General features: G+C 40.0%; 2 protein-coding genes across 6 annotated transcripts in view; one reads left to right on the top strand and one right to left on the bottom strand.

Moving 5' to 3' along the window:
* Window positions 1–256: 256 nt before the first annotated feature.
* LOC148368951 (uncharacterized) lies at window positions 257–6,223 on the top strand. The gene is made up of 8 exons (XM_088329814.1): window positions 257–304; window positions 398–441; window positions 3,495–3,689; window positions 3,920–3,988; window positions 4,084–5,030; window positions 5,118–5,255; window positions 5,569–5,680; window positions 6,106–6,223. Exons 2-8 carry the CDS (start codon window positions 399–401, stop codon window positions 6,177–6,179), a joined length of 1,578 nt encoding a protein of 525 aa, XP_088185940.1. The 5' UTR covers window positions 257–304; window position 398; the 3' UTR covers window positions 6,180–6,223.
* An 82-nt stretch (window positions 6,224–6,305) lies between these two features.
* Window positions 6,306–18,272, bottom strand: part of nbeal1 (neurobeachin-like 1) — a 63,291-nt gene continuing 51,324 nt past the window's right edge. For 3 of the 5 annotated variants that reach the window (XM_088330862.1, XM_088330865.1, XM_088330864.1), the window contains 9 exons: window positions 17,624–17,740; window positions 17,456–17,545; window positions 17,220–17,329; window positions 16,978–17,150; window positions 15,716–15,810; window positions 15,380–15,496; window positions 11,436–11,597; window positions 11,216–11,364; window positions 8,816–9,795 (listed from right to left, as the gene is read on the bottom strand). In XM_088330862.1, coding sequence (XP_088186988.1) covers window positions 9,498–9,795; window positions 11,216–11,364; window positions 11,436–11,597; window positions 15,380–15,496; window positions 15,716–15,810; window positions 16,978–17,150; window positions 17,220–17,329; window positions 17,456–17,545; window positions 17,624–17,740 — 1,311 coding nt within the window. In that variant the 3' untranslated portion in view covers window positions 8,816–9,497. Of the gene's footprint in view, window positions 7,699–8,815; window positions 9,796–11,215; window positions 11,365–11,435; window positions 11,598–15,379; window positions 15,497–15,715; window positions 15,811–16,977; window positions 17,151–17,219; window positions 17,330–17,455; window positions 17,546–17,623; window positions 17,741–18,272 lie in introns of those variants that run through there. The other 2 variants (XM_088330863.1, XM_088330866.1) reach the window with 1 other exon arrangement.

Here is an 18,272-nt window from a genome sequence, read left to right as displayed (position 1 = left end):
AATCAATTCTTCGCAATAACTCCGAGTATATCTTCTTTAATTTGTAATAATATATTCCAAGCAGAGTAAGCTGGTTCCAGTAACTTTTGATTTGACCGAGAGATTGCGAGTAGTTACTGCTGCTGCTGTTGCATTAACCTTTGAGGCCAAAGTGCACATGATATGGAGGTTAACCAATAAGCAAATCAATACTGTTCCTTACAGCTTGATTGGCTCCGATAGCATTTACAACCCAGGCCGGAGTCTATTTATACTTCATAACCCACACTGAGGAGCTGCTTGTGTTTCATTGCTGCCACCTCAGGTGAATAACACATTTATAAGATCACTGCCTATAATATCTGATATTCATTGGAGGTCCTTTTGTGTAATTTTTGTTTACTCTGGTGCATTACAGGATGTCCAAGTCAGTGCTGCTGGTGCTGCTCCTGACACTGTCAGGTATGTAACCAAAATATGTCAACAGTAGTTAATAGTTGTTGTGTTTGTAATAGTTTTTTATGTCAGTGCTTCTAAATTATTTTCTTAAGTCAAAGTTACAGTGCATGAAGGTAAAAATATAAGAGTTCCCCTGACGTTGTGTTCTAAATGTGGTATTTGGAAGTCAAGGTTGAAGTAGAACAAAGTTGAATAAAGTCAGTAGAGTTTTTCGAGAACCGGCTTCTTCGGCTTGGCTCACTAAAAGGAACTGGCTTTTTCGGGTCCTAAACGGCTCTTCAGGTTGTTTTTGCTTCTTTCATCCCTATATGACCAAATATTATGTAAAATTATGCACAAAATGACTTAAAGGAAGGGGGAATAGAACAAAAAAGAAAAACAAAACAAAAACAAAATGAAAAAGTAGTGAAAAGCAAACAAAAAAAAACAAAAGGAAGAGAAAAAAGAAGGAAAAATTCAGAAAAAAGCCAGAAAAAAAAGAAAAGAAAAAGAAAAAGAAACAAAGGAAAAAAAGTAAATAGAGAAAAAAAAGAAAAAAGCTAGAAAAAAATAAACACAATGATTTTTTTTAAAGAATTAAAAAAACAAGGAAAAAAAACAGGGAAAAATAAGAAAAAGTGTGTGTTGCATTCAAATAATTTCCAATTATACCAAGTCAATCTTGTTGCCAACATTGTACTTCCACTAAAAAATGTGCTTAAATACAGTTGTGTATCGTGCAACCGATTAAGTAAGCCCCCCAAAATGTTAGTATAATGCGACAAAAGATACGAGGAAAAAAAAGAAATGGAAATCTTGTGAAATAATTGTTGTAAAAACAAATGACGTTTGTAGGCCGCCCAACCTTTGCAATAATACATTCAAAAATGAAAAAAAAAATTGCATTGCTGGAAACTCAGCAAAATGTAACGTGATGTCAAGTTTTGGACATGTTTGATAATGACTTAGTTGCCACACTTGGGATTGCTGTTGCTCACTGTTGCTTCAAGCGTTGCTCACCGACTTTGCGTGAACGCTCAGACCTGTGTAAAATTAGAGGGAACATTGCTTATGAGACATTTTGGTTGAAATAACAACAACCTCAAGTGTCTTATCAGCGTGAATGGGATGTAATGTCTTGAAGTGACAGCTTGGTTTATTCGGCTTTGTGCTGTCCGCTGCCGCCATTTTCATAATTGCAAGCACACCGCATTTTGCTTGTCCCCCTCCGTGGTTGCAGCAATGTGCTTGGTATGCTTCCTAAAACTTCGTCTAAACTAAAAGGAGGAGACTTTTGTTAGTCTCTTTGCCCGTCTTCACAGACGTGTTAAATCTTTTAATCATGTGGTTACTTGAGGGTCTGCTCCACTTTGTGTCCACACTTCATTCTCAATAGTTATACCCTCTGATATATGAACTACATGTGAGCTAAATGTTAATAAAACACTGTGCCAATGAGAATGCCACTGTGTCTTAGTATACTGGCGGTGCAATTGCATCTTATTCTGGGGAAGTTAAAAAAAACTATTTGAGAACCACTGTTTTACATAGAGTACAAATAACAGTACTTGGCTATTTAAGTTATTTTATTACGGCAGAATCATGGTGAATACTGGTCAGCACAGTGATGTCAAACTCACTTTCATTCCGTGATAACTTCCATACAAAAACTGCAAATTATGATTTGTCAAAACGTTTAAAATGTTTTTTCCTCCAAAAGTAAAAAACAAAAAACCCTCATGATACTAAATGATGGGCAGCACGGCGGCGCAGTGGTTAGCGCATGTGCGGCACGGTTCATGTCTTGGGAACCTCCTGCGTGGGTTCAAATCCAGCTCCAGACTTCCTGTGCGGAGTTTGTATGTTCTCCCCATGCTTGCGTGGATTTCCTCCCACATTCCAAAAACATGCATTTCAGGTGAATTGGCCGGTCCAAATTGTCCCTAGGTGTGAATGAGTGAGTTGTCTGTCCCCGTGTGCCCTGCGATTGGCTGGCAACCAGTTCAGGGTGTCCCCTGCCTACTGCCTGATGATTGCTGGGATGGGCTCCAGCACCCCTGCGACCCTGAGGATAAGCGGTGTAGCTAATGAGATGAGATACTAAATGATCTAAAATCCCTCTCCTGAGCCCTTTCTTTTCTTTTTAAATCACCTTGGTTTAAAAAAGCAGATCCACCCTAAAGTGTGTGGAATTAAAAGAACAGTAACGTTATTGGCAGATAGTGACACACATGTAAACAATACATAATAGTCAAAATAAAAAAAAGAACAGTGAGGAATGATAGTCAAAATAACAAACTTGCATCCATGCAATTTCCTTTGTAGGTGTTCAATATTAAAAAAACAACAGCAAGCAGAATAAACTTACAAAATTAAAACCTAAATATTTAGCTTTATTACCATCATACGGCAGTTACTTGCATACACTTTACAACATTATATAAAATAGCATCAATGACGACTCAATGTTTGCATCAAATCCTCATCTAGTGGACATAAACTGTAACTAAACTTCATTAGACTTTAAATGAAAACGCGGTTTCTGTTCCGCCCTAAAGGGCACAAATTTACCTCTCTGTAATCTAGTTGTAGCTTGCAGGCCTCGTTTTCGATACTCTGTATTTTTCTCACAATCAATATTTGTGTGCTTGAACCTTCAATAATGCTTTTCTGGGCAGCCAAATCTACCAATTCTCAGCTTGAAATCCCCCTTATGAGGTTCGGTTCTGAGGACAAAAGCTATAAAAAAAAGAAAGGAATTGATGTTGATTTTTCAGATCCAAAGAGAAATAAATTACACAGTTGACTGGACGAGACAAGGGTGAAGTTCACCGTAAAAACAGTGATGTAATTGCAGCAATTAACCTCCTGAACGGCTGTGCTTAGATTAGATTGACACTGGTGTAAAGGACTTTACAATGTACAATAATTTACTATGTCAGCAGAGTACTATTACTGTATCAGACGTCAATCATTCTAAAATGGATTCTTTTTTTCACCTGGAAAGAATTTTTGCTGTCCCCTTTAAAGTGACTATCATGTAGCCAAAGTAGCTTTTCAACCGGAATCCTTCACAGGTCAGCAGGCTGCCCCCATTGCTCCTCTGAGAGGATTGCCCAAGCCGGTGATGCCTGGCCGGCTTTCTGACGGCACTCAGCAGAACAACATCCTCGGAGATCTTCCTGATGGCAATCGGCAAGGTTCTGAGACTTTCAAGAGCTTCTTTAACAACCGCCTGAGGCAGGACCCCATCAAAGAGATGAGCAGGACAGGTACATAGTACGTATATGACAAGTGGGCACCATTATTTGGGCCTTCTCCAAACTGTTTCCTCACAATTCAAAGTTTAATTATCTTAGAGAGAATGAAGTATGAATTGGTACAACAAATAGACCCCAAATTGATTTCTTAAGCTGATTCAGTTTCATGTTTCAATACTTTGGTCTTTATTTTGAACAACTTTGTCAACGCGGGCTTTAATTGAATGACTGCTCATCTGTAGTTTGGGTAAACAACCTCATTGAAGATGGACTGGCAAAGGTGGAGCCAAAACAGTGGCTGGCAGATGAAGGTAAATCATTAATTGTGAATATTCATAGAAAGTAAAGAGATCATTTCCCCACAAGCATCTGACATACACAAACAATGTTGACAAATGTCTTCCAGTTACCGTTGATGTGCCAGTGCAGAAGAACGGAGGTGGTTGGGTTCGAGTTGATGAACATTTCTCTTCCCAACTTCCAGATGGTTTCAGACAGGGAACTGAACCCTCCATGTCAATTCCAGATGGCTTCAGACAGGGAACAGAACCCTCCAGGTTGATCCCAGAGGGTTTCAGACAGGGAACAGAACCTTCCAGGTCGATCCCAGAGGGTTTCAGACAGGGAACAGAACCTTCAAGGTCGATCCCAGATGGTTTCAGACAGGGAACAGAACCCTCTATGTCAATCCCAGATGGGTTCAGACAGGGGACTGAACCCTTTCTGAAAATTCCAGATGGTTTTAAACAGGGGACTGAACCACACATTATTATCCCCAAAGGCTTCAGACAGGGAACAGAACCTACAGGTCCTATCATAAGTGAATTCAAACTGGAAGCGACGTTTTTGGGCTCAATCCCAGATGATTTTAGAAAAGGAACAGAAATGTTTATGTCTATTCCCGATGGTTTCAGACAGGGAACAGAACCCTCTTTGAAGATGCCATACGGTTTCAGACAGGGAACAGAACCTTCCAGGTATATACCAGATGGTTTCAGACAGGGGACAGAACTTTCTATGGCTATGCCAGAACTTTTTAGACAGGGAACAGACCTGTTTATGCCTATTCCTGATGATTTCAGACAGGGAACAGAGCCTAGAATGTTGATACTAGAAGGTTTCAGACAGGGAACTGAACCCTTTATGAGAATCCCACAAGGTTTCAAACAGGGAACAGAACCTTCCATGCCTAAACCAAAAGGTTTAGAGCAGGAAACTGAGAATGAGATTGAAACCAAAAAGGGACAGGAACCTTCCAACCCTGCAGTCCAAACGCAGAAATGTAAAGGGGAGGTCATTCATGGAAAGTGTTATGAGTTCAACCCTACACCACTGGCCTTCAAAGAAGCACAGGTGACAGTTTTGTGCACCCATCAAGTTTTATTTTTTTTGAACTGTGTACAGACGCTAACATGATCCATACACATGGTGTGTCCACAGGATTTTTGTAAATCTCATAACCCAAACGCAGAGCTGGCATCTGTAACAAGCCACGACCTTCACACTCACCTAGTGTCCATGATTACCAATGGCGGTGAGCGCAGCCCCCAGTTGACATGGCTGGGAGCCACGGTTAAGGCAAGTTTTCTTTATGCACTGTACTTGGATAACAGGCCTCAGTTTAGTGTATCTTTTGAGCTTATTTTTTGATTAATGAGGTGTGACTTTGAATGGAGGCCAAGGATAACCAAGTCAGATATGTTATCTATCGAACATTGTTATCCTTACCTTGGTTCAAACATTGATCATTGGACTCGGTTTGAGCTTCTCACTGCATTATATAAGTACGTGTTAAGGAGTGACACGGTCAGAATAAAATTGAAATAGACTAAACCTTACTTTGCATATATTGGTAGATTTTGACACTATGTTCTTATGTACAATGCTGCAGAACCAGCAGGCTTCATGGCTGGATGGCTCAGAGATGAAATACAGTAACTGGATGCCGGGTCAGCCCAACATTCACACGGACAAGCCGGTGTGTGTGGAGATATTTAAGATAGGTAAGACAGTAGAAATTATCTACACAAGCAATCATATAGCCTGCTTTCCCAAAGTAAAATTCGTGTGCCAGCTCTATATTGACAAAAGTCTACATATCTAATCATCAATTGAATATCATAGTGCAACTGTAGTTTAATATACAGGTTTATGCTATCGTTATTTTTCTAAAATAATTTCAATCCCATCAGTTAAACCCATATTAAAGAGACTGTAATCAAACAACAGTGCGCATCAATGATCATAACTATTGCCCTAGTTGCATAACAATTCTTTAAACCAGGTTAGTATGACATCAAACATTTATGACTATTATCCAAAGGTTACTAGTACTTGGCCTGATAACAGATATTACTTCCCATCTATGAACATTGAACTATTACGTTGAAAAGACCTTCATGAAGTCACAACTTGATTTGTCTTTCAGATGAAAGCTGGTGGACAGCCGCCGACTGCGATCTGAAGCGAGCATCCATCTGCTCGCATCAAATCACGACATGAAAATCCATGACAACATCTAGCTCTGCCAAAAACCAGCACATCCTAATACTGAATAAAAACTTAAATGCATCTCACACTCGTGTATGTTCTTCATAAGACTTTAGATATTAAGGACCACACAGTGTATACTCTTTGTTAAACTCCAGATAACACTTTAATGATCATGTTCCATTTGTGTGTTAACAAAGCAAATATGTACAGATTAGGGAGGCAATTTAAGATCATTTCTAACGAGTACCTGGGAAAGTGCAAAAGTACATTTTTATAATCACAAAAATAATATAAATCATGCTGTACATAACATATCTATATTGTATTCATAAATAATCACATATATACACATATCAACTTGGTGACAGAGAATGATACTAAGATACAACACAGCCTGGTCAATCATTTTAGAGTTAACTTCTCTTAGAAACAAAACGATGTGCACCACCCTCGTAAAAAGGCACTCCGTCTCAATGTCGGATGCGAGTAAACGAACAAAAAATACATCAAATTATAGCATGAAAAGACTTCATGGATGTGACAGAGGGACACTTTGGCTCTGTAACACTAAACTGCTGTCGTTGCTGACAGGATCTTCACACTATGGCAATTAGTGTCCGGATTAGAAAGGGAAAAACACTGAGCCATATTTACTGAAAAGGTGTGTATGTGTAATGTAATCCATGACTCAACAATATACATATACCATAAAGTTAAATCTATAAAAGGTACCTAACAGTCAGAATGCAAGGGCAGCTTTAAGAAGACAGGGGGACGGAGTCCAACCGATGCAACAAAACAAGACAAAAGCACCCAACAAAGTATTGCTATTAACATTTGGTGGAGCCCTTGTAGAATTCCTAAACCGCATCGGAAACAAATCACGGAGAAATGCTACTTCAACTATAAATAAAAAGAGATAAAAACATTCAAATACCAGACTGCTTGGGTTCTCTCTAGAAAACTGCTGCAATGACGGCCCCATTACCTAGTGACAGTTTGCAATCCGAAATGGCACTTCACGGGAATACATGCCGATTTACAGTTACGTGCATTTTCTGCAAAATAAAACGTTTGAAGGAGACACAGAGTTTTGGTCTTTGAAGCAACATTTCACTGGTTTCCATACCCTAGACAGACTAAAAAAGGAGAGAGAGGAAGGTCACTTGAAAATTTTTTGAACTATGTGTGTGATTCTGAAACAAGATTCCGGATCTGAACCATAGCGCCAGCGCCATTTGGTCGGTCGACAGCTTACAAACTTCAGCAAATTTCAATATGGTGCGACAGATTAAGACAAAACTAAATCAATGGAGATGTGGCAGGTGACACAACATTGGAACAATCAATGAGAGGGTAAGACAGGGTTGAGCGTGATGGGAGGCGGTGGCTAATATGGATCAGGGGGCGAGCGGGACAGCAGGGAATTTCTCTCATGCTAGATGATGTTGTCTGCGTCCCCTGAGGAGATTCTGGTCAGCCTCTTGGTGGAGCTCCACAGCTTCCGCGTGATGTGGCCTGAACGCAGCTGGGAGTAGCCCAGGAAGGTTGGCGGAACAGAAGAGGATGAAGAGGAAGGGATGTATTCAGCCAAAAGAAACAAGGAGAAAAGGGGAGATGATTGATGCATGATTAGTTTGGAAAATGTGATTGATGCTAAGGCAATCAGTGGAACATTAAATGTTGATTTACCGTATTCTCTGCACTATAAGGCGCACACCCAAAAGATAGTTTTTTGTAATTTTTTTTCATATACAAGCCGCAACGGACTATAAATTGCCCCAAGGGCATGAATTCCCCTAATTATGAAAAAAGGATATTTGTGCTTGATCAGTATTGATTGATCAAGTGAAATCTATTGTTGATCACAGTTGCAAAAATTGAATGCAACTACTTGTAGAATGAAACATGAATCACAGCGGAGATTGCTCGATCCTATCCACCAGACTACTAGGGATACAGACAACACATTAAAAAGTATCTTTGCAGCATTCCTTAGTCACATTGCCACATGGTTGATGTTAATATTGGGCCGGGCGCAGGAATATTGTCAGACATTCTACCGGTGTCTGTTACAGAAAAGGTCGCCGACCACTGAACTATAGTATGGTATCGCTGATTCGCAATGTCTCTATGAAGCGCACACGATTCTGAACTGGATGAAGGGAAAGTCATGGTGGGAGGTAATTTGCTCGTGCTGAAAGATATAAACAAATTGCCTCACATATTCAAAGTTTGTCACTTGCAATGCTTAGTTTGAGCAAGGAATAAGTGGAAAGAAATGTTATACCAATTTCTAATCACTTGCATTTGTTGGCCTAGAGGTATGGGGCTTCACCAGGCTGTACTTGCCAAAGACACACCACAGGAAATGGTGCCCCTACAACTCTAGTGGTTGTGGAAAGACCACCGGGACAAAGAATAGTGTACATAATTGGTTTTAGCACCAATTGCATATTCTTGTATAACTATTTGCTGGATGCCAGAACTATTTAATACTCAGCTGTGGGCCCTTTTTTTAGCATGACATAGAGGAAGTCCATCTTATCTAAGGTTAGTGCCTAGTCTTATACATTCCTAGCCTCCTACCCATACAGGGCAGATGGGGATCTCAGCCCCAACTTTTGTGCCAATGTGAGAAACTGTAGATGTGTGCAAGAGTGCTTTAATATTGGAATACATCAAGCAAGAAAGGTCACAGCAACCTAGCGGGTCAGCTCAAGTCTTCTGAGAGGCCTAATCTAACAATAATGAGATAAGACCTATTGCCTTTCCTTAAGTTATCTATGTCCCTAGTGACTTGGTGGTTAGGATCTGGCACTCTTAGTATAACCATTCGAGTTCGATACCTGTTGCCACCATTGTTATTAAGTTTTGACTGATCTATATTTGCACATTTATGATGATACACTAGTTTACAATTCTAAATTGTTTGTACACAAGGTGCACCATATTATAAGGCGCATGTTCAAATTTCAAACCAATTTGTGGTATTGGTTGGGCCTTATTGCCGGGAAAATACATTTAAAAAAAAAAAATGAAAACATGACAAGTGAAAGATGGGTAATGTTTTACGATCTGGATGAATTTTTCAATGTTGCTATTCACAATAGACAACATTATGTGAGGATGTTTGTCTGTGTACCGCTTAGTAAAAAACGACTAAAATTCTACACCAGTGCATTATTAGTAATCTCCAACAATATATGGCTTGTGGAAATAGACAAGTGTTGCAAATTATTATTTTTTCATATTAGTATGCAACAACATTTTTGGTAATCAACATCCAATCAAAATGTAACTAGGGTTGGAGTAGGACTAGAGCAGCTAAGGAAGGTGACTGGCAGAGGCAGGGCTAAACGCTAATTGTTCTCGTTGGTGCAACAGGCGAGTCGGCGAGCGAGCTCGCAACGGCGCCAGCAATGGCGAGGCCATGAGCGGAGAACCCTCCAGGCTCTGAGCGATGTAGTTCCTCAAAGAATTCTTTACCTCGGCCGGCTTGCCCACGCCCACGATGATCAGCTTGCCGTCCTGGAGGCCCACCAGAATGTGACTTTGCTCCTTGTTGACAGATACGCAGCGCACGGGGACCCGCATGGCCATTGGCTCCGCACAGAGTGACAGACTGCACACAGACAGTACTTTATTGAATATGCACAACATACTCAACATATTATCATTACGAACTGGAAATTATCTCTCAAGAGCGCTACACTTCTCGTTACGAATCATCAGTGTAAATGTCAAGTTGCTGAAGTCTTCGTTAACCCTCGTGGAACGATAATTGCGAATGCAATTTGGTCCATTACCAATGACAACAATAAAAAAAATACATGTCTGTGTTGCAATCTGGCACTATTCTCTACAGCATGGTTGCCTTGGAGCTGTAGTCTAAAAATATAAGATCACATTTTATACGACACAGCCCATTTTCATTAAGCACAGTTGTAAATATGTGCTCATCTTTGTAGCAGCCATCTTAAATGTCACACGATCTTTAAACACGTGACGCAAATAACTTGGAGCAGATCTAAAAATGATGCAGCTGAAAACGACATCAGTTCCTCTGGAACACGGTGCCGTTGGCATTCTGCGGCCAAAGGCGTCAACACCAAATTCCCAACGTATTTGGCACTAGTTGCACGGCAGGCTTAAAATGTAAGAAATGAGTGTGATTTTTACCGCTGTTTAGGCCTGCTGATTTAAATCAGGTGCGGCTCATACAAAGACAAAATTGAGTTTCGTTCTTAGATTTGAGCATGCGACTTTTAATCAGGTGAGCTCTGTAGTCCGGAATTTACGGTATGAATTTCTCCAAATTACGGCGTCACTTCATGTTACACTCAAGCTAATTAGAGACCTGCCTTCCGTTTCCTGAGTGCTGATTCATAGATGGGACGCAGCATCCCTTCTTAATGTTTATTCCTACATACACCGACGCTATCAATGACTACGTTTAGATGCAGGGAATAGTCTTGCTGGGATAAAATTTCAAATTTTTGAAGCAATCTGAACTAATGGGTTACAAATGACAAAGGAATAACTCGGTACAAGAGCTGTTTCCGAGCAATCGAATCGCAACGTCATTGCGCAAATAGATGTGGTTTCTGCGTTTAACTTAAGAAAATTTCCTTGATTTAATTTTCTTCGTGTCATCAAAGTCCGGTGCTTATTTATTCCTCTTTGCTCCAATAGTGGGCTTCATTGCTGTGTCTACAAGATGTGCCTGTTCGTGGCACTATACTGTAAATAGATGGATACAACAGTAGAATTTTGCCATGGGGGCAGAAAATGGAAATGTTCCAGAGCAATCAATCACCAAACATGAGGCGTTTTTTGTGAGAAAGACATAGATTTCGTATATTATTTGTCTCTGTACTACAATTCCACAGTGCTAAATATCCTGGATAAGGGAAACAGATTATACTGTATTTGATTCCTACTTCGTGGAAATTCACTCAAGATGAGCGATTATGGAAAGGATCAACTGGAATAATCCAGCAAATACTGTATATTCATTTGTTCGAATGTAAGATTGGAATTACCTGTAAAGGTCACGAATGGACAAGTAGCCTTGCTCACTGCCAGTAACAACAAACTCCCCAGAAACGCATAAATCAGTCATCTGCTCCTTAAGAGGTTCGCTGCGGAGGTGCTTTCCATTAACAGAGTAAAGGTGGATGGCATTTTTATCCTGCAACAAGTAAACATGACCTCAACTAATTTAATCCAGAACAGAAAATTGCATAAAAGCAAGATATGTACTTTGAGTGTTGCTTTGCCCTCCAGGCAGGTGTGGACCAACAGATGACCGTCCCAGGACACGGCCAAGTGGAGGACGGACAGGGGCAAAGAACTGTCGCACGGCGGTCGCAAGCAGCGCACGTACTGTCCTCTGCGCACTGTGTGGATGATCACGACACCATCCTAATGAAATAATCACAAAAAATGTGCGTATTGAACAATTGAGATTGCAATATAAAAGAAAATAAATCATTTTACAAAGCTTGATATTTTGCAATGATTAAAAAACAACAAAATATACACTGTGGAAACAAAGACAACTACTATTGTTTTGCAGGGAAAAACATGATTTTTTTTTTTTAATCCTGGTTTCTTTCTTTCTTGAACATACAACAAACAAGGGAGTAAATAAGAGGGAAGAAAAGAAGAAGAAGGAAATAAAAGCAAAACCACATTGCAGTGTTGGGGAATATCTCACATGCTCAAGTAATTCTTCAAAGTCCAGTCTTCATTCTTTGTAAGTGGTATCCTTATTTTCCCTAGGGTCTATCCATTTTTCCCATTTATTCATGAATTAGGTCTCCTGCATTCTTCTTCTAAATGTGCTCCTCTCCATTACAAATGTTTTCTTCACAGTGCACACCAAGATCTTGTTTGTGCCATACTGGTCTGGCATTGGGGAGAGCAGGTGTGGGCTTCTTTCCAAAGACCAATGTGAGTCAAGCCCAAGGGAAAGAGAGACACCATCTTCTCCAGGAAGAGGTCCGAGCAGGTGTGGAAGAAGAGCGGGTGAGCAGGGCAGTCGGACTCCGGAAGCAGGGAGCATGGACAAGGTGGGAGAACACATTACAGCTTAAAGTGACCTGGTCAAGCATCATCCAAGCAGACTTCCACGGTGTCCGGTTTCCTGTGCAGGCAGTTTACAATATCCTACCAAGCCCAGTGAACGTTCATGTGTCGGGAAAGAGCGAGAAACCCTCCTGTCCCCTTTGCTCTGGAAGAGGCTCCTTGGAACACCTCCTCAGCAGCTGCCCAAAGGCCCTGGCTGATGGTCGCTATCGCTGGCGCCATGACCAGGTTCTGAAAGCAGTTGCTGATTGCGTCGCCCTAGCAATCAACAGGGGCAAATACCATCAAGCCCAAGCAAGGCAGTTAATTTCATCAAGGCAGGAGAGAAACCCAGGGCTTGTGCACAGACAACATTAGGACTCCTCCACATTGCCTCTGATTGGCAGTTGCACGTGGACCTTGGGAAAAAAATTAAGGTTCCCCCAGCACATATCAGCAACCTCGCTCCGACCCACCTCTGAGACTTCAAAACACCTGATCATGCTGGAACTCACAGTGCCGTTGGAAGAGCGCATTGAGGAAGCCAATGAAAGGAAACACGCAAAGTACCAGGAGCTGGTGGAGGAGTGCAGGGGCTGGAAAGTTTTCTTTGAGCCAATAGAGGTCTGCTGCAGGGGTTTTGCTGGAAAATCCTACTGCAAAGTCCTAGGACGGTTGGGTGTGACAGGTGCAGCCAAGAAGAAAGCCATTCAATCCGCAAGCAGAAAAAGCCACCAGGTGCCTTTGCCTCAAAAGGGTAGATCCGTGGGCTGCTACTGGGATGCAAGTTGAGGCCTGATCGACCTTGACTGGGTCACCAGGGCGAGAGTGTCTGATGTTGTGAGACCCGAAACACTCAATGAACCCAGGATACATGACTGATGATGCGTCCCAGTTGCATCCAGGCGAAGTTTCTTTATCAGAAGAAATTTTACCAGGTGGATCTTTTTTCTGCAATATTTCTTTTGGTAGATTCTCCAAATATAGCACCTTGAATGTTTTGGGGATCTCATATCCCATAATTTCCTTTAAAACAGACTATTATTTGTCTCAGTTATCTTGTATTCATGGGAAAAAGCCAAAATATATGATGTGGTCAACGTCTACCTCTCCACGTGTTCTCCAGCATGGTTGTTGAACCTTCGAAAAACCGCTCATAATTTTGGGGTAATAAAAAAATCTGACCATGTTCTTCCAGTTGAACTCCTTCAAAATCCGAGAGCTAGTAGATAAGCGTTTTTTTTAAACAAATATTCCGCCACTCGTCTTCTGTTGTTTTTTAATCTATCTCCTTTTCCCATTTTCTTTTAATATAGAGTGATGAATACCCAGTACATTCCATCAAACATTCATGTATTTCAGAAATTGCTTTAAATGTCTTAACTTTATAAGTTCAAAAAATATTGATAATAATAATAATAATTTCCTTTGTATTGTCATTCTTTGTAACAATGTACACAGAACGAAATGTCGATACATCTGACCCGTTGTAGCGAGTCGATGCAGCCGCAGCCAGAGGGCGCCGCCATTATACCAATTAGGTATGTCTCGGTCGAGGCGCGAACCAGCGACCTCCCAGTCTCAAAGCGGGCACACTACCATCTAGGCTACTGAGCTGGTGACCTTATGACCAGTCCCTGGCTTTATCTCTTTGTGATAGTAGACCTTCAAATGAAGGTAACGAAAATAGATACTTCCCAGTAACCCAAATTTCTTTTTTACTTCCACAAAAATCTGCAGCTTGCCATTTTCAACTATCTTACCTATTGCTGTGATACTTTTGCACGGCCATTGTTAGAACCCTTTATCGTTATGTCTAAGGAAAAAACTGTCGTCGAAGGCAAACCACCTCAGAAGTTTTGCCTCCCTTTCCAAATTGTATTTCCTCACGATCTTAGTCCAGATTCCTATTGCATTATCGGTTATTGCTCCCAGCTCGTTACTTATATTTTTCAATATTTTTAATATGCTATTCCATTTCCTACCTCAGTGTTTGCTGTACCTAATTCTGTATTTTTTGATTTTGCAATATAACCGTCTTTCACCAATAAATCAGGGGTCTAATTTGTGCCGGGTAAAAGTATTCCTGTATACTTGGCCAAGCGAGACCCCCTCTATCTTTTGGAAGCTGCAAAGTCTTGTATCTGATTCTGTTTTTCCCCCCACTCCAAAAAAAACTTGATATCCACTTATCCCATCCAAGGAAATGTGTTTGGGGACCAACACTAAAAAGGACTGGAAATAGTAAACAAGCTTTGGCAAGACACTAGCCTTAACTACCTCTAGTCTTGAACGCATATTTAATACTATATTTGGCAATTTTTCATGATCCCTCTAATTTTTTATACTTAATTTTGTATATTTAACATTAAATAAATCGTCCGATCTTTTTGTGAGTTTTATCTATATGTCTATCTACCTTGGTCATATCCCTCAAGAGGGGTGACCGACAGCAAGACAAACACGTATACAAAAATAAAAACAAAAAAGAAAAAGTAGCAAAAAACATAGAAAAAAATTGACCTTTTCATGAGTTTTAACATTAAATATTCTAATGATTCGCTCTTCCAATTATTACAGAATCTCTCCTTTATTCCCTGTGATAGAACATAATTATTTAATAGAATGTGTGTTTTTGTGGCAATAATTTTGTAACCCGGGTATTTACTATACATTTCTCCGAGCTTATCAATCTTAAAAAACTTTTGTCGGGTTGAGGAAAAGAAATCAGTATGTTATCTGCAAACAACGCCATCTTATGATCTTCTCTTCTTATGACTACTCCTTAGATACCTTGATCTTGTCAAATTATTTGCGGTTCAATGAAAAGTGCGAAAAGACTTGGAGAGAGTCCAGACTTTTGCCTTGTACCCCTTTCCAAATTAATTTGTCCAGTTAGACTAACATTTACTTTAACCCTTGTATGTGGGTCATGATATAGTGATATAGGGAAAAAACATGATTTTGAGCAAACTTAGACGTAAATTTTGACTATGTGTTGACAAACTCCACAAAGCATGCGCGCCAACTTGTGCAGTACTGTAACTTTCATATGTATTTGTCTGCAGTAGCAAATAAGTCAACGGCAGATGGTGCTTTCTTATCCTTTTACAGCACGTGTTTTAACATTCACTCACCCGTGCTCCTGACACAGCCATGTCCAGCTCTGTGCTGATACAGACACAAGCAACTTCATCGGTATGACCATATAACACTTGAACAGGTTTAGGATTAAGACCTACTGGACATCCACCCTACAAGAAGACAGAAAACAAGGTTGAAGCAGCAGGAATAAAATGGGTGTGGTATACATACAGTATTGTGCTCCATCACACCTGCTACAACATTATGATGGAAGAATAGCAATATCGGACCAATTTCATCAAAAAGCTGATGATCATGTTCTCAAGGAATGTGTTATACTTGCTTCTGTTGTTTGAAAAGCCTAAATAAAAAACTAAGAATGTTCCAACCTGCTGAAGAACCTGCCACACCATGCAGGTGGTATCTCTGGAGCCAGAGATCAAATGAATGCCACAGTGGTCGGTTGACAGACAGGTTACAATATCTGAAAGAGATACAAGAAGCAAAAGAAAAGTTCCGCACCATTAATAAAAGGTTGGAAATAGGTCAAGTCAAGTTTATTTGTATAGCCCTTAATCACAAGGAGTCCTAAAGCGCTGCACAGACCACAGACTTTAGCAAACTATAGACTATTATTACACAATCCCCTGATCTAAAACCTATATGAGGGCAAGGAAAAACTCAAAAACCTCAGCATGAGAAAAAAAAAAAAAAAAAAGAGAAGGGTAATGAGGTAATCCCCTTTCCAGAATGACCAGGCTGCAACGGATGTTGAATTAACAAACAATGAAACTAAAAATAAAATATAAAATAATTCAAGTAAAATATATAATAAAAAATAAAATAAAAAGGATGGCCAGGTTGCAAAGGATGTAGCATTAACAATCAATACACAGATATTGCTAGTGTACACAAGATAAGTTGAAACACTAAATAACTTAAAAAAAAAAAAAAAAAAAAAAAAAAAAAAAAAAAAAAAAGAAGACAAGGATATAGGTACCGTATTTTCTGGACTATGAGCCGCACTTAAAACCCCCCACTTGGACAAAAATTTGAGAGGATGCCTTATATTCCGGTGAACCTTGTATACTGGAAAATACGGTGAATTAATTTGGAAACACATTGTCACATTGAATATACAATGGTCTTTGAGTGTCCTCTTGAGGTTAACATTTTAATTGTTTGTTGCTAAAAGGAAGCAAAAGAGAGGCACAGAACTTAAACGGCAGCTCAGACGCCAACTTCCAAACGCTCATAGGAAAGTCTTTCTGTGGTCACTTTGAGCAATAATTATCTGTAGGTAAATGAGATAAATGAATATTTTTGTTTATGGTTACATTTGGTACATAATTGTGAACCCTTTTGTGAATTGTTGTTAAATGATACTACATAAAGTAACTGTTCTGCCTTTGAGGAACATAAATGGCATTCAAATGCCCCGTTATGGTTTACATGTTGATTGTTTGTTGCTATTTTGTATGCAACCCTAGCTCTTACAGTAGTTTTAAATCCGTGCCCCTTGTAGTCCAGCACGGCTTATACATGAAGAATATAACACAAAATGCTAATTTTTTGGGGTGTTCCTTATAATCTGGTGCACCTTACAGTGCAGAAAATACAGTACTTTGTTTTATTTTATATTCATTAATACCCATGTGTCGGATATGCTGTCCAACAGTCCTGCCCTTGACAAGTGAGGTGACTCTGAGGCTGTTATCCCAGTGGCCTCCACTGAAGAGCAATTTTCCATCATGTGACACCACAAACAACCTTGTTGTCACATCCATGCCTGGAGCGAAGGGTCCTGACAGAAAACGCTGGGTCCTGCAGGCGATCAATTCAACATGTGTTTGGTGAAATGCTTATTGGCTACATGCATTTTTTTATTCTCACTTGGTATTGGACACGGTGGGATCTTTAATGAAGGTGAAGTAGTTTGAGATGTTCTTGTTGTAGGGAAGCCACCCATGGGTTCCTAGTAAGTAATTTAGACTCACTGTCACCTTGAAAAAAAACAGAGAGAAAATTTGAGCATGTGTTGAAATCAAGTAAAACAATCTAAAATACTAACAAGAATTATTGGCCAATTAGATAAGGGCATTTGTGAAACAACAGGCTGAAATGCGCACCATTGTGTCCGGACTCCCTTGACTAATGAAGGAGTGGGACTGATTCTTTGGAACAATTGCTTTTACCAGTGGGATGTTGTCGCTGATGCCCTGCAACCACATAGAAGCAACAGCATTGTGACATGCAACGTGAAATAGTTTGCAAAGATGATGGCAACAAAGTCAAACCTCTACAAAGAAGGATTTAAGGTCACTGAGGTGTTCAAACACGATCAGAGGATACGAGTCCAGCACAGCATTCCTCTTCTCCACTTCCTGCTTAGAAAGGCGAACTGGATGCGGTTCCTACTTTCCAAAACAGAAACAAAGACACACGCAAACTGAGTAGATGAAATAAAGAATAGTGGGGATTTATTTGCGATCGGCCATGACTTACTGTGCTATATTAATACATAACATACGGAAGGGTTGATTGTAGTATCTTCCATTACAGGGGAGGCCAAACTCATTTTAACCCAGGGGCCACATGACATAAAAACTATTATCACGGAGGGCAGACTAGTAAATTAATTGCATAAAAAGTGTGCTTCAACTGGAGGCTTGTTTTTTTCAAAGGCTCACAATTAAATTACATATGATTTATGAAGGTAAGGTTTAATGATTAAACTTCACTGTTAGGTTTAACATTTTATGATAGGAAACTAAAGCTAAAGAAAAATGTTCCTCATTTAACAAACAACTTCACATCTACTTCGGAAGAGATAATGGAAAATAAAACATTAAAAGATGCCCACTAATAATCATTCAAATCGAACCCATCCAAGTCCTCGTCCACTGTTTCTGAATTCAACAGCAACTCTGAGTGTCCAATTATGCC

The sequence above is a fragment of the Urocampus carinirostris genome, chromosome 3 (assembly GCF_059441175.1).
Source record: "Urocampus carinirostris isolate Australia breed hairy pipefish chromosome 3, RoL_Ucar_1.0, whole genome shotgun sequence".
Taxonomy (NCBI): Eukaryota; Metazoa; Chordata; class Actinopteri; order Syngnathiformes; family Syngnathidae; genus Urocampus; species Urocampus carinirostris.
The sequence above is the reverse complement of the archived record's forward strand: the minus strand, read 5'-3'. Positions and strand labels throughout refer to the sequence as shown.